General features: G+C 46.5%; 1 protein-coding gene across 1 annotated transcript; it reads right to left on the reverse strand.

Annotated features, from left to right (window-relative positions):
• Positions 1-6,594: 6,594 nt before the first annotated feature.
• On the reverse strand, positions 6,595-11,576 carry Bcdin3d (BCDIN3 domain containing RNA methyltransferase). The gene is made up of 2 exons (XM_031355450.1): positions 11,243-11,576; positions 6,595-8,060 (listed from the first exon to the last, which is right to left on the reverse strand). The coding sequence occupies exons 1-2, from the start codon at positions 11,477-11,479 to the stop codon at positions 7,416-7,418; spliced, it is 882 nt and encodes a 293-aa protein (XP_031211310.1). The 5' UTR covers positions 11,480-11,576; the 3' UTR covers positions 6,595-7,415.
• Between the last annotated feature and the right edge of the window lie 4,802 nt (positions 11,577-16,378).

Genomic DNA, 16,378 nt, shown 5'->3' on the forward strand with positions numbered 1-16,378 from the left:
CACACCCTGCACTCACACACCCTGCACTCCCACACCCTGCACTCACACACATACTGCACTCACACACATACTGCACTCACACACACTGCACTCACACACCCTGCACTCACACACCCTGCACTCATATACACTGTACTCACACACATACTGCACTCACACACCCTGCACTCACACACCCTGCACTCCCACACCCTGCACTCACACACATACTGCACTCACACACACTGCACTCATATACACCACACTCACACACATACTGCACTCACACACACTGCACTCACACACACTCTACTTAAATACAAACTGCACTCACACACACACTGCACTCATATACACTGCACTCACATACTGCACTCACACACCCTGCACTCACACACCCTGCACTCATATACACTGTACTCACACACATACTGCACTCACACACACTGCACTCACACACACTCTACTTAAATACAAACTGCACTCACACACACTGCACTCATATACACTGCACTCACATACTGCATTCACACACACTGCACTCATATACACTGTACTCACACACATACTGCACTCACACACACTGTACTCATATACACCACACTCACACACATACTGCACTCACACACACTGCACTCACACACACTGTACTCATACACACTGCACTCACACACACTGCACTCACACACACTGTACTCATACACACTGCACTCACACACACACTGTACTCATACACACTGCGTTCACACACACATACTACACTCACACACACACTCTACTCAAACACAAACTGCACTCACAACCAATGCACTGTACTCATGCACACTGCACTCACACACACACTGCACTCATGCATACTACATTCATATACTGCTTTCACACACACTACATACACACACACTATACTCACACACAGTGCATTCACATACTGCACTCACACTGCATTCACACTGCACTCATGCACACTACATTCATATACTGCATTCACACACACTGCATTCATTCACACATACTGCATTCTTACACATACTGCATTCACACACTGCACTCACACACACTACATCCACACATATACTACACTCACACACAGTGCATTCACACACACTGCACTCACACACACACATAATGCAGTAATAATAAATTTAAAAAATGAGATGAAGTCATTGAAGACAACATCTAACATCAACCTCTAGCCTTCTGTGTGCGCTGACACCCACACATGTACACACATGGAATAAAAATGAGCATGTGTACTTTAAAACAAAACCTTTCCACTTTTGTTTGCATTTTGCATTCCCAGCAATGGGCCATCTTACCCTTTGATGCTTTGACATGACCGCACTTGCTTGCATTGGTGTTTTAAGGTTTTTGTTGTTGTTGCTTTGTTTTGTTTTTGCTTACTACCTTGAATGTATATATTCTTTTCAGTTCTTCCTTATATTTATTTGTTTATTGTAACAGAGGGCACGTGTCACTGTGTATCAGATCAAGTGTGTGTGGATACTAGGGTACTATCACTGTCCTAATTTTGTTTCTTGAAATAGAATCTCAATGTGTAGCTCAGGCTAGCCTTGGACCCACCACCCTACCTCTTGAGCAGTGGAGTTGTCTACTCTTTTTTTAAAAACAAAAGCATGACCTTTTCTCTTCTATTCCTCTTTGACATAGGCTCTGGCTATGTAGCCCAGGCTGTCTCGCAGTCCTCAAATTTGAAAGCCTCCTTAGTCTTCCGCGTGCTCAGATTACAGGCTTGCACCACGTCCAGCCAAAAGCAGAATTTTTAGTTTTCATATTTGTTTTTTGGGACAGGGTTTCTCTGTGTAGTCCTGGCTGTTCTGGAACTCACTCTGTAGACCAGGCTGGTCTCAAACTCAGAGATTCACCTGCCTCCGCCTCCCAAGTGCTGGAATTAAAGGTGTGTGTCTGCCACCACTGCTTGACCAAAAGCAGAACCTTACCATTCTTATCTTGGAGGCTGGGAACTCTACATAGACCAGGTTAGAATCAAACTCAGAGAAATCTGCCCACCTTTGCCTCCCAAGTATATGGGCCAATAGTTGTTGCAATGTTGTTTTTGTTTTTAATGTTTATTTTTAATGTATTTTATGTGCATGCACATCTTGCACATCAGAAAAGGACATTGGAATCCATGGGTATAGATGGTTATGTCACCATGCTTGTGCTTGGACATTCGTAGGACCTCCAGAAGACCAGCTAGTATTCATAACCACGGAGCTGTCTCCAGCCCTGCATTGCAACCTTTAATTCTAAAAGTAAGTGTGTGTGTGTGTGTGTGTGTGTGTGTGTGTATAGACACTGTGCCATTGGTGCATGTGGAAGTCAAAGGTCAGAGGACAACTTTCAAGAGTTGGCTCCATCCTTCAACCTTGTTGAGAAAGGATTGCTGGATTCTGCTCTGCTGTCCTCCAGGCTCTCTGACCCACGAGTCTCTGGCTCCCATTCACCTTGCTGCCTGAGTTGTGGGAACACATTATGACTTTTCTTACATGGGTCCTGGTGACTGAACTAGGCACTAGGCTGGCACTGCCCGTGCTTTCAACAGTTGTGCCCTGTGCCCCCACCCCCCGCCCTACCCTCGGCTCCCTCGCCTTAGTTTTTGAAACAGGGTCTCTCATTATCTAAGTAAAGCTCACCAGGTAGACTCAGCTGGTCGCCAGGAAGCCCCAGGGATCTACAGCACAGCACTAGGATTACAGTGTGTAGTGGGTCCTCCTGTGCTTGTAGGGCAGGCAGTTTACTGAGTCTCCCAGTGTATTATTTCTTTTTACAAGTCCAGCTCTGATTCTTCCATACTTTGTTTCCAATTGTTCACTTGTGTCCAGTAACTGTAATATTTTTTGTTGTTGTTCTTTTGTTTTTTGGTTTGTTTTTGTTTGTTTGTTTCGAGACAGGGTTTCTCTGTGTAGCCCTGGCAGTCCTGGAACTCACTCTGTAGACCAGGCTGGCCTCGAACTCAGAAATCCACCTGCCTCTGCCTCCCAAGTGCTGGGATTAAAGGCATGTGCCACCACCGCCTGGCAGTAACTGTAACGTTTTAATGTTACATGTATACTCAGGTGAGTATATCCACAGGATAAACTCTTTGCGATGTAATTTCTAACTATAGCATACATATTAATAAATATTGACAACTGTCTTCCAGAATAGCAATGAAAATTTACATCTCCACTGACAGGGTGCATAAAACACTCTGCTTTCTTTTTATGCACATGGGTATTTTGCTTGTGTGTAAGTGCACCACAGACATGCCTGGTACCCATGGAGGTCAGAAAAGGGCCTCAGATCCCCAGGGCTGGAGTTGCAGACAGCTGTGAACTGCCATGTGGGTGCTGAGCATTGAACCCAGTCCTCTAGAAGGGCGGCCATCTCCCCAGGCCCCTTACTGTCACGCAAGAAACAATGACAAAATCCAGAAGCCTGTCAGTGCTGTGCTAGTCCAAAAATGGACTCGTTTTCATTGAGCTGTCACTAACAAGCTTAAGCAGGTTTCCAATCAGGCTTTGAGGTTCACGCTGTAACCTTAGCATTTGGGAGACCAAAGCAGGAGGATTGCTATAAGGTCAAGGCCAGGCACAAGGCCCTACCTCAAAATAAGCATCACCCCGAGAGTTGATCTGCATTTCTGTTTTCTCTCTCCCTCTCTCCCTGCCTCCCTCCCTTCCTTCCTTTCATTATTCTATGTATATGAGTACACTGTAGTTGTCTTCAGACACACCAGAAGAGGGCATCACAGATGGTTGTAAGCCACCATGTGGTTGCTGGGAATTGAACTCAGGACCTCTGGAAGAGCAGTCAGTGCTCTTAACCGCTGAGCCATCTCTCCACTCCCAACCCCCCAATTTTTTTTTTTTTTTGAATTTTTGAGACAAACCTCTCAGTGTAGCCCTGGCTATCCTGGAACTCACTCTGTAGACCAGGCTGGCCCTGAACTCACACAGATCCACCTGCCTCTGCCTCCCAGTGCTGGGATTAAAAGTATGTTCCACCATGCCCGGCTGCCATTATTTTCCATGAATGTTTTTTCTTTTGTCTGATAGATCCAAAAATTCTGTATGAGATTACTTCTTTGTCAGATGCATTAAAATAATTTTAGTTGGTTCTCATGAAATTGTTCTCTCCTTCTTTAGTCAAATACATTGTTTTGCCCATGGCTACTGTGTATTTTGTTGGAAAGCGAGCTTTACAATAGTTTCTGTTCTGATCCCTGCCTGTTGGGAGCACAGCCTGTGTGTTCTATGCTGTGTGCTCTGGCCACGTGGTCCCTTCCTCCAGTCTCAGGGGGACTGCTCCTTGCTGGTCACTCCATATCCTTTCAGTAGCCTCTCACCTCTCATCCTGAGAGTCTCCTGTATGTGCTGCAGGGGGCAGGCTTGCTTCCCTTTCTAAAGAGTCTAAAGAGTGAGTTCCAGGACAGCCAGGGCTACAGACACAAAGCCAAAACCAACAGCTGTTTGGACCAGGCTCCATTTGAGGCCTTCTGAGCCGGTCCTGCAGTAAGAAGCTCTCGTGTGAGTATTGTTTTCTCGCCGTAACAGATCACAAGTCTAGTGGTTTGAAGCTACATAAACTTATTTTTAGAATCCCAGCAGCCAGAAATGGAGAATTGCGGTATCGGTACTGCATGCCTTCTAGAGAATCATGAGAGGGATGTTCCCTTGCCCGCATCCCTCGGTTTGCAGTCCTTCCTCACTACCACCTAAACTTCTGTTATTACAACTACTGTGGTTAGATCTCCTTCTAAAGCCCCTTCTGCCATCAGGGTGGTACGAGGGAGTCGGTTCTACAGTCCGTCATGGTGCTAAGTAGAGCCTTTGCACAGCCTTGGTGACGGGTGAAGAGAGCCTGGCAGAGCCGGCAGAGCCACAAGGTACAGAGAACATGGAGACTTAACTCCGTCTCCCACTGGGATCAATGTGAGGCCACCCAAAGCAGGCCACTTGCCCTTCCTTCCATTCCCACTGTCCCTGACATTTAAAGTGTGGCCCTCAAATAGAGCTCATGGCAATACTTCCTTATCCTGAAAAAACAAAAAACAACAACAAAAAATGATGAGACCCAGTAAGATTTTCATTTTCTGCCATTTCTCCCTTATGTCTTAATGCATGCAGTTGCGGCCTACAGCGTGTTGACAGAGCGCCATCACCAAGTAAGAGCACCTCATTCTTGGTTAATGTGTTCTTCCACAAAGTTCCTTCTCATCCTTCGGCTCATCTGGGTTTAGGAAGGGGAGGGTGCTGTCTCAGTTGTAAAACTGTGGCTGAAGGCAGATGGGACACAGATCGGAAGGAAGCGCTGCCTCGTGGGCCGCAGTGAATGCTGCCTCACGGCTGCAGAGAACGCTAGCAGTGAATGCTGCCTCACGGCTGCAGAGAACACTGGCAGTGAATGCTGCCTCGGGGGCGCAGAGAACGCTGGCAGTGAACGCTGCCTCACGGCCAGCAGTGAACGCTGCCTGGGGCTCCGCAGTGAACAGTACTACTGGAGGATTTGCTCGGCTTTGCGCCTCTTCCAACATGGGGAGTAGAAAGGGCCAACTGAAGTTCCTCGGGTGTGCAATAAATAAATGCCGGGCTGGCGAGATGGCTCAGTGGTTAAGAGCACTGACTGCTCTTTCTAAAGGTCCTGAGTTCAATTCCCAGCAACCACATGGTGGCTCACAACCACCCGTAATGAGGTCTGATGCCCTCTTCTGGTGTGTCTGAAGTCAGCAACAGTGTACTTATATATAACAATAAATAAAATCTTTAAAAAAAAAGACAAAAGCCATCCAATTTATAAATAAATAAATAAATAAATGCCACAATGGAGCCGAGGCAAGGTTTGGAAGTGGGGTTAGTTTGCCTGTGGGGATGTGTAGTGATATATCATCAAGATGCCTAATAACTACTTCAGGGGGATTATGATTACAAACAGGAACCCTGGGGGTGGGCCACTAGTATACTTAGGAGCCAGTAGGGTGTGGGTATGTTAAATGAGCAGGAGCAGGCCTTTCTCCGGAGGCTAGACGGAATCCTAAGCTGTCAAAAGTGTTGTCTCTTCCACTTGTGTCAGAATCAATGTGCCTGCTAAAAACAGAACCTTCACTGAGTGTACTTTATGCCATAGGACTGTATACTTTAAAATGGCCAGCACGCTGGCTGGAGAGATGGCTTGGTGGCCAACAGCACTGGCTGCCCTTGCGGGATCAGGATTCCAAGAACCCATGTGGTAATGGCTTCCAGCCATCTGTTAACCCCAGTCCCAGGGGATCTGATGTCCTCTTCTGGTCTCTTTGGGAACTGCATGCACTTGGTGCATAGATATTCATGCAGACAAAACAAAATACACAGAAAATATATAAACTAAGACAGCCAAGGCTACATAGATACCTTGTCTTAAAAAAAAAAAAAAAAAAACAAGAAGTCAAAAAAGTAAACACAACAGAAACAGGCCAGGATGCAGCTCACAGGCAGAGTGACTGCTGAGTGCCTGTAAGGTCCTGGGCTGCTTTTGATCTTTAGTCCTGAAAACTAGAGGAGGTGTGGGGGAGGGGAAGGGAAACAAGATTACTGAGCTGTATATTGCAGATCCAAATCGATATCTACCTCAGGGTTCATAATTTAAACTTTATTTTATTGTGGGGGATGAGAAGACTAAGGATCAAACTTTGTAAGAATTTGGTAAACACTGCAATGACGCTTCACCCAGAGCCATAAATATCTGTTGTCATTATTATTTTGTTTTTAAAGACAGGGACTCATATAGCCCAGGCTGTCCTTGAACTCGTGATCCTCCTGCCCCTGCCTACCAAGTACCTAGATTACAGGCATCCGCCACGATGCCCAGCTTCTAAGTGGTTTTTAAATGCCCACTAGCACATCTTTCTAGTATCTGTAAGTACCGTGCCAAGGCTTGTCCGGCTCTAGATATCTGCCCGATTGGCTACTTCCTGTAACCAGGCCAGCGCCTCGTTATCACACGCAGATTTCATTGCGAGGCTCTGCCTCACGGCAGGTCCAGTAAGTCCAGAGAATGCCTGAAGAAACCAGATCAGATTTTAAGGAGCTCAAAGAAACGACACGGTCTTTTTCTTTCTTTCTTTTTTTAATAAATAACCCCTTAGAGCTGGAGATGAGGTTTGGTGATAGACTTGCTGCCGAGCACACCCAACACCCTAAAATGCTCCTCGGCCAACAAAACAACGTCCAGAAGAGCAGTCTCACTGCTCAGGAACACAATCTCCATCGAGCTGCCTCCTTCACTGTTCTAGGAACTCATTCCCCGCGGGGGCCATTCCAAACAACCGGGAACACGGACAGTGTCTTTCAGCCGCTTGCTTCAGACACTTTGCCAAAAGCTCCTGCCAGGTCTCAAGGATGCCCGGTGTCTCCAGGATGCAAACACGATTCTCAGTGTAGACGCTCCACGGTATGTCTTTACTGCTCGGCCCCATGCCCTTCAGAATCTGTCCTTGCCTCATCTGTCGACGATTCGGGGACTGCCCGAGTCGCATGGGTGTGCTTTGCTCTGAAGAGCAGAAGGCTTCGGTCCCAACTGGTGTTGCCGAAGCAGCACGCTAACTCCATCCCATGGTCCTGAGTCAGGATCCGCACGATCTGGCTGGCCATATCACCTCGGATGGCCAGCGAGCGGAAGTGGTCGAAACTGTGGCGTCCCAGCTTGCGAAGGCGTCTCGCAGCTGCCCGGTAACACTTCCAGGGCTGGGGCTCCACGAGGAGGTAGCTGCAGAGAGAGGAGACGTGGGCCAGGAACTCGCACAGACCACGGTCCCCATGGTTCAGATGAATCCACATGGTTACTGACATGCAGAAGACGATGTCGAAAACGGAACGCCCAAACCGGCTTAAGAAAGAACTCAAGGGAGCCTTCCTGTTCTCTTGATCCATGATGTCCAGGGTGATAAAGGTCAGAGCCTCGGGAAAGGGGCAGCCTTTTTCAGCCCGCTCCACAAGGACTGGATCTATGTCACAGCAGAGGAGGCGGAGGTCTCTGGAAGCCCGGGAGCAGGTCTCCACGTCGTGCGGGGAAAGGAAATGTTTGTACAGAGCCACACTCAGATCCTAGAGGAATCCAAAAGAGCCTTGTCATTGCAGCTCTCTAACAGTGAGTGGAAAAGAAACCGCTCATCCTCTGAGACCGCCACTTACCTCTGCCAGTACTGGAAGTGAGGCTCTTAACATAAGAGTCAATAGAGGATACATTTTTTTTCATGAGCAGACTCTTAGCGCCCCCTAGGGGCTGCAGGCTATAACGCACCCGCCCTGCACCCTACATGTAGGTTTGGCCTTTCCTTTTTCTTCCTTTCTTTTTAAATCCGTCTTAAGTGGCTCAACTCACATTCACTATACCGCTGACGATAGCACCGAACTCCTGATTTCCCTACCCGTGCCTGGCTACCTGAGCCCTGACCAAACGATGTGGCAAAGGCAGCAAAGAGCCCAGGACAGTGTTTCCCAGCTTAAACAATATATTGGCAAATTCATTATTCTTTTCTGGGTGTCTCATATCCAAAGGAGAGTGCTTCGGGAGTGTGAGTGGTGCCCCTCGTCAGGAACGTCTCGAAGAAAGTAGCATCTCATAAAAACCTGTTTCTCTTTCTGAGTTCGAGGCCAGACTGGTCTACAGAGTGAGTTCTAGGACAGCCAGGGCCACACATGAAACCCTGTCTCGAAAAACCAAAATAAAAACAAACAACAACAAAACCTTGTTTCTCAACTGGCGGAGTTGGCAAACTCTGGGCTCTAGGAAGCTCTCATCCGGCCTTCACCTCTACAGGGTGAGCTTGCGACACCTCCCGAAACCACCTCTGCCCTTGAACTCACCACTCTTAAAAGTCTCTGAGTCTTTCTTGCTGGAGCGTAATGATCTGATCTCACCACCCATCTTAGCACACTTCTGACTCTCAAACGAGACACCACCTCTTCCCTCTCTCACTGTAACTAACTCAAACACGTGGTTTTGTGTAGTCTCTTCTGCAGCATTTTCCTGTCACCTCTGCAACTTCTCATGGAGGTGAAGAACACACATGGTGGGAAGCACTGAGCTGTTCAAGTGTGAATGAGTCATTTCGACGGGGTATTAGGGACAACAGCACAAAGCTGAGGAGCTTGGCTCAACGCGCCCAAGTAGAACACTTTCAAAGACATACTGCTGAAGAGAAAATCAAGTCTCCGTGAAAATAGATGGCAGGTTTTCTTTCTTTCTTTCTTTCTTTCTTTCTTTCTTTCTTTCTTTCTTTCTTTCTTTCTCTCTTTCTTCCTTTCTTTTTAAATAAGTCTTACTGTGTAGACCAGGCTGGCCTCTTAGCAGTTTGTAATCTCCCAGCTTCAGCCTCCCAAGTGTTGGTATTACAGGCATGCACTGTCAGACAAGTTTGCCCTTATACAAAATCCCAAAGTGGAAGAATTAAACTATATTGTTTAGGGTTAGAAATGGAGTAAGATATTAACAAAAACAAGACAACAACAGGCTAATTGCTACCTGTGGGTGGAGGCTTTTAAAATAGAGAAAGGCATAGAAAGGTCTTTGGGGACTGACAATGCTTTATTTTTTTGCTCTGACAGCGGTCACAACGGTGTTTGCCTTATAATTTATAAAGTACAGACTTACATTTTATGTACTTTTATTAAAGTATAGAAGAATTCGCATTAAACTCCACATTTAAAAAATTATGGATCGAGGTTATTTACTTAGCTAAAGTCACATGGGCACTAATAACAAGACAGCTTTGGCTACACTAAGTCCATTTTCTTCATACCAGGCTTCTCTAACTATTTTAAAAATTACCTTTTTTATGTGTACGCATGTGTCTTAGTGTTCACATATGCTATATGTGTACGGGGGCCCAGAGGGGCCAGAAGAGCACTGTGAGCTGTCCTACAGGGATGCTGGGAACAGAACTCAGGTCTTCTGGAAGAGCAGCACTCTGGAGAACGGAGCTGAGTCCTTAGTACCCCTTCTAACTTAACGGAATGTTGTTCAAAGTCAAGTTGAAGGCACAAGGACCCACACCATGCCACTAAATTTCCTCCTACCCTGATTTGTTTCCCTCCTATCAGACTCTGTGTTTTGAGGCCGGCATGGTCTCCATATTGAGGGAAGTATGGCTATGCAGTGAGACCTCGTGTAAAACAAAAAACAAATGGATAAATGCATAAATAAATAAATGTTCAAAATAAGCTTGAGAACAAGTGCCTTAGTCAATGCAACTGTGTCATTTCTACTGTGCTTCTATATACACTGCTTACAATTTTAAAATCTTTTTTTTAAAACGTTTTTATTATCTGTATTCCTTTATTGTGGTGATGTTTACAAGGGATGCACACCCAGCTGCTTATTTCAGTCTATATCCAAAAGCTCTCCTCAGCTGAGTCCCTCAAGGTCTTCACCACCTACCAATGTCTCTTTTTTGTAGTTTTTGGAAACAGGGTTTCAGTAGCCTAGGCTAGCCCCAGACTTGTGGGGATGCCTGTACTTGTCTTCTGAGAGCTAGAATTACACGTGGTCAAAAGGCCATCATTGTCAAGGTCTCTATCCCCGGGCTCTGTGGTGATGGGAATGTGGAGCGAATGGCGGAGGGTCCTACCACATTTGCAATCATGGGGTAAAACTGCCCGCTTCACTGAGACATCCACTAACTAGCTACAAACAGGTGAGATTGGCATTTCCTTATTTTTGCTGCGGTTTGACTATAATCATTACACTTCTGAAAACACTTTGCGGTGGGAAGGGTGGTTAAGGCGTCTCTCCTCTGGCAGAATGACCTATTTTCTTTCTTGATCCCTCTCTACTGTTCACCGTTGTGCTCTGTTAACACAAGTTTAAGTAAATAAGGACCTGGCTCCAGGTCCGTCCTGCACTGTAATATCTAGAGCCTCCCGTTTCAGGCATGATTCCGTCGCCCTGGCTCTTAGCTCTTAGGAGCCAGGATTCCCAGATGGGGGTCCCCGATCCCCAGCCAAGGAGACCAGCAAAGCAGAAGAGGAAGCAAACGCCGGAAGTCGCCATCAGACGGCCCTCCTCCCCAGAGGTCTGGCGGGAAATTTTGGAATGACTTGTGGACTCACTCGGTGGTGGGGGCCCCAGAGGGAGGCTGGGGCGCGCACGTGCCTGTCCACGCTATACCTTAAAAGCCCACTGTGGGCTTTGAGTTTTGATGCCACGCCCAGGCCAGCTCCACGGAAGCCGCGGAGGCCGACCACCGCGGGGCTCCCGGCGCTCCGATCCCTCCCGCGTCACTCACCCCGGAGTTACACCCCACGTCGAGCCCTAGGATCGGCCTCCTCTCGGGACCCTCGGGAGGGAAGAGCTGTCGGAGAAGCTCCGGGGGCAGAAGGCGGAGCCTTTGCTCGGGAGGGTGGAAGCGGGAATAATGAGGGAAATTTCCGAACGGGGCGGCCCCGGGCTCCAGAGCCCCCGGATGCTCTTCCTCCACGGCCTCTTCAACGCCCCCTCTGGACAGTCTCTCGGCTGCCGCCATCACCCTCGGTCCCCGGGGCGGGCGGAACCGGAAGCCTGGAACCTGCGGCGCCTGCGCGCGTGCGCCTAGGGTAGAGGTCGGAAGGATGGTGAGCCTGGGTGGGTGAGAAGAACCCCGGTGCCTAGTCGGTGCTTTTGGTGTCCTATTAGAGGCCGCGATCGTCCCCTCTTGCTTTATGGACTTGCCCAAGTTGAGATTGACCATTGGGGCACTGACCAAGGCCAGGAGCTTATGCTGGGTCTTGGAAGTAAAATTGGTCCAAGTTCCTTTCTTTTCAGAAGCACAAAGCAAGCTGCAAAGGAGAGGCATTCCTTGTCTGGGGAGTGTGTGTGTGGCCTGTGCCGGGGTCACACAATGATACAGTGACACAGGAGCCTGAGCCTGGTTTAGTAAAAGGTAGCTGGAAGCTCTAGGTCCCTTGAGGTGCCCCCAGGGTGACTGACAGACATAGTAACTATAGACTTCACTCCAAAGGATGGAGTTGCAACATTGATACTTTGCAGCTGTGAATTTCCTATATTTATCATAAATCCTAGCGCACAGTTGTTCAGTGAATACTTGTTGAATGAAAACTGTGCAAGATGCAAGTAAGTGACTAAGCCGTATCTGTTTGGGGGAAAAAATAAATAAAATGGAAAGGAGAACAGAGTTAAATTGAGAGATGTGTTGGGATAAACTTAGACAAAAAGTGGGCCGAGGGCTGTAAAAATGGTTCGGTCAGGAAATGCTTGCTGGGTAAGCATGTGGACCTGAGTTCAGATCCCAAACACCCACATAAAAAAGCAGGGTGTAATGTGTATGCCTGTAATCCCAGAGCCAGGCAAGCAGACGCTGGAGGATCTCTGGAGTTTAAAGGCTAGCCAGCCTAGCTGTGTTGGTGATCTCCAGGCTCACTGAGAGATTCTGTCTCAAAAGATAAGGTGGAGAATAATCGAAGAAGGTGCCTGCCATCTGCCTCTGGACTCCGCACACGTGTACACACACTAGGAAGTAGTAATACTTAAAAAGTTTTAAATGTGGTCTAGGGGTGGGAGAAGCTGGTGAGGAGAGAGACTGAGGAGCCAGGCTGCCTTCTCTGTTCTATTGCTGTGAAAAGACAGGCTACCATGACAACTCTTATTTAAGAAAATTAATCGGAAGCTTGCTACAGTTTCAGAGGCTTCGTCCCTTATCATTATGGTGGGAAGCAATAACTGAGAGCTAGATCCTGATCTGTAAGCAAAGAGAGACTCTGGGCTTACCTAGGCTTCTGAAGGCTTAAAACCTACCTCCAGTGACACACTTCCTCCAACAAGGCCACATCTACTAATCCTTCTAATCCTTTTAAAGAGTGCCACTCTCTGGTGACTAAGCATTCAAATATATGAGCCTTTGGGGACCATTCTTGTTCAAACCACCACACAGCCTACACAGTAAGTTCAATTTAGAGGTGAGAAGAGCCCAGCCTGTTAGAATCAACCAGTGGCATTGTGTTCTGACCAGCCCATTCTATGGCCTACTAAGCCAATGATTTGCTAAACTTTATAAGGACTGGAACATTTATACAAGGACCAACAGGGTTCAAACAGGTCTCTAGAGACATCCCCTTTCCCCCACTGGATGAATAGGTTTTGGCTTAACTTTTTGACAAGATATTATGGGATAGTCCAGGTTGCTCCTGGGCTTCCTATGTAGCAGAAAATGGCCTTGAACTCTTTTTTTTTTTTTTTTTTTTTTTTTTTTTTTTTTGGTTTCTCTGTACAGCCCTGACTGTCCTGGAACTCACTCTTGTAGACCAGGCTGGCCTCAAACTCAGAAATCCGCCTGCCTCTCCCTCCCAAGTGCTGGGATCAAAGGCATGCACCACCACTGTTTGGCAGCCTTGAACTCTTGATCTTCCTGCCTCCATCGCCCACATGCTAGGATCATAATAGGTAATAGGCCATGTCCAACTGAAATGTCCTTTTTTTCCTTCCCAAGTTTTACTTTGTACTTTGATCTCTCTGGTTGATTTACTATTTCAATTTTTTCTTTTCTTTTTTTTCATTCTTCCCCCCCCCCCCCCTTTGAGACAGGGTTTCTCTGTGTAGTTCTGGCTGTCCTGGAACTCACTCTGTAGACCAGGCTGCCTGCTTCTGCCTCCTGAGGGCTGGGATTAAAGGTGTGCACCACCACCACCCACGTTTTGCTTATTTCCCTGCACTAGTTCTGATCTGTGGGCAGAATTCCCTGCATGGCTTGGGCAAAATCTGCATCCTCTTCTATCTTTAAACAATGAAATCAAACTTAGTAAAAAGGTTGGGGGTATAGCTTAGTGGTGACCCTAGCTCACCAATTATAAGACCCTGGGTGTTCAGCACACGCATGTGCACACACACACACACACAGTGCTGTTATAATTATAAGTGCTATATTGTCAATAGGATAAACCTCCTTTCGTTGCTGTCAGCATACAAGGAAACTCTCTGATAATAATTTTCTGTGGCTGATGATTGGAAATTTTTCCTCAGACCAGATTCTGGTTTTGTGTGTGCTAAAACCTTGACTCTTCTCCACTCCCACAGACTCCCCGTCCTAGGTGCTGTCGGACACGTTTAATGCCCTACGCTGACCTAGATGTGTACATACAGGCCACGGCCCCAGGTGATTCACATGGTGGGTGGGTACAAGTCCACGGGAAGGTGTTTCTACACACGTGCACTGAGTAGTGACTGCGCCTGTGACTAGACACTGTATCAACAGCCCTATGGAGGGCATTGCCAATCCGGCTTACCTTTGCTGAATGCCAGAAATGCCCAGGGCCACTGCTGTGCCATCCAACACTGGGAGACTCCTGAGCTGGGGTATGAGCTGCCATAACCAACTGCAACAAAATGCCGCTTTCTGAAATCTTACAAAACCCAGCGACTTTTGGAGAGTTGCTAGGCTCCTGGCAAGTTCTCGAATGATACAGACCTCGAAGCTTGAGTTTAGCTAGCTACAAGGGAACCCCATTTTTACTCTTCACAGGGTACACACCGAGTTCCTCTCACACCAGTGGTGGGAGTGTGAGTTAGCGCCACCATAAGGAAAAGTAGTGTGGAGGTTGCTCAAAATGTTAAAAATGGGGCCAACGAGATGGTCCAGCCCACATTGAGGTGCTTGCCTCCAAGCCCAATGACCTCAGTTTGATCCCCAGGACCAACATGGTGTGGGAGGAGAGATCTAACTACACAAGCTGTCCTCTGACTTTCACACACAGGCTGTGGCACACACACACACACACACACACACACACACACACACACGCATACATTTTTAAAGTAAATTTTTAGAAAGTTAAAAACTAGACTTCTCAGTCTGGTGTGATGGTGCACACCTTTTAATACCAGCACTAGGGAGTCAGAGGCAGGGGGATATCTGTGAGTGTGAGGCCAGCCTGGTCTTCAGAGTCCAGCCAGGACTTCATAGTGAGACCCTGTCTCAAAATAAATAATAATAGAATTCTCAACTGGGTGAGGCGCTACATAAATCCCAGCATGCAGAGCGTTGAGGCAGGGTGGTTGCTGTGAGTGTGAGGCCAGCCTGGGTGAGAAAGCAAGACCCTGTCACAAACAGGAAGTAGAACCACCATGTCACATATGTATATGTATATATTTACATGTAGTTATATGGAAATCAGAATGTTAAAGAGACATCTGTACTTATTTACTGCAGCAGTGGTCAATATATATAGTAAAAAATATATATAATGAAATATATATAGTGAAAAACACATATAGTGAAAAGCACATATATAGTAAAATATATATAGTGAAATATATATAGTGAAAAACACATATATAGTAAAATATATAGTGAAGTATATATAGTGAAAAGCACATATATAGTGAAATATATATAGTGATGTATATATACATATGTATATATGTGTGTATGTGCATATATACATCACTATATATATTCACTATATATGTGTTTATATATGTGTATATATGTGTGTGTGTATATATATACATACATCACCATATATATATATAACAGACCCCTAAGTTGATTCCATACATATTCCATTTATGTGTCCATCAGTGTGTGAACAGATAAAGAAAGTGTGGGTTATGTCCACATGGGATTATTATTCGCCCTGAGAAGGATCACATCATGTCATTTGTTCCAGCCCTGATTACACTGAAGGATAAAGAGTTGATCTCAGAAGCAGAGAGTAGATTAGTAGCCAACAAAAGCCAGAAATTGTGCCAGCGAGGAAGGGTAGGGCAGAGATGGCTCTTGAGTACGCGTCTGCAGTCGGATGTTCTCTTGATCTTTGGAAGTAGGATGCCTGTGGTTAACAGCGCTTGGTTGTGTATTTCTAAGTCCAAGAGCATTTGGAGGATTTTCTTTTCTTTTATTTTCTTTTATTTTCTTTTTCTTTTTTGGTTTTTCGAGACAGAGTTTCTCTGCGTAGCCCTGGCTGTCCTGGAACTCACTCTGTAGACCAGGCTGGCCTCGAACTCAGAAATCCACCTGCCTCTGCCTCCCAAGTGCTGGGATTAAAGGCGTGCGCCACCACAGCCCAGCTGAGTATTTTCAACATGAAGCAGCATCATGTACATACAGTAAGATAGGATTCCCTCACAAGCATCTGTAAATATTATGAATTGTTGTGGTTTGTGTGTTTAAAGGTCCCCTAAAGACTTATGTGTGGAAGGCCAGGAAGTAAACAACGGTAGTACCCTACCCAGCTGATCACGAGGGCAGCTGTTTAAGACATCCAAAATGAAAACCAAGCAACAGTTAGTACTACAGAATACCCTTTGGTTTGGGGGATTTGTGGCAACAGCCATCTTGGTATATAGGAAATAGATGTATCTTTAAAATAGAATTATTTTTGTCTTGGTCATTGTTCTGTTGTGAATTGACACCAGACCAAAGCAATCCACA

The sequence above is a fragment of the Mastomys coucha genome, unplaced genomic scaffold (genome assembly GCF_008632895.1).
Source record: "Mastomys coucha isolate ucsf_1 unplaced genomic scaffold, UCSF_Mcou_1 pScaffold11, whole genome shotgun sequence".
NCBI lineage: Eukaryota > Metazoa > Chordata > Mammalia > Rodentia > Muridae > Mastomys > Mastomys coucha.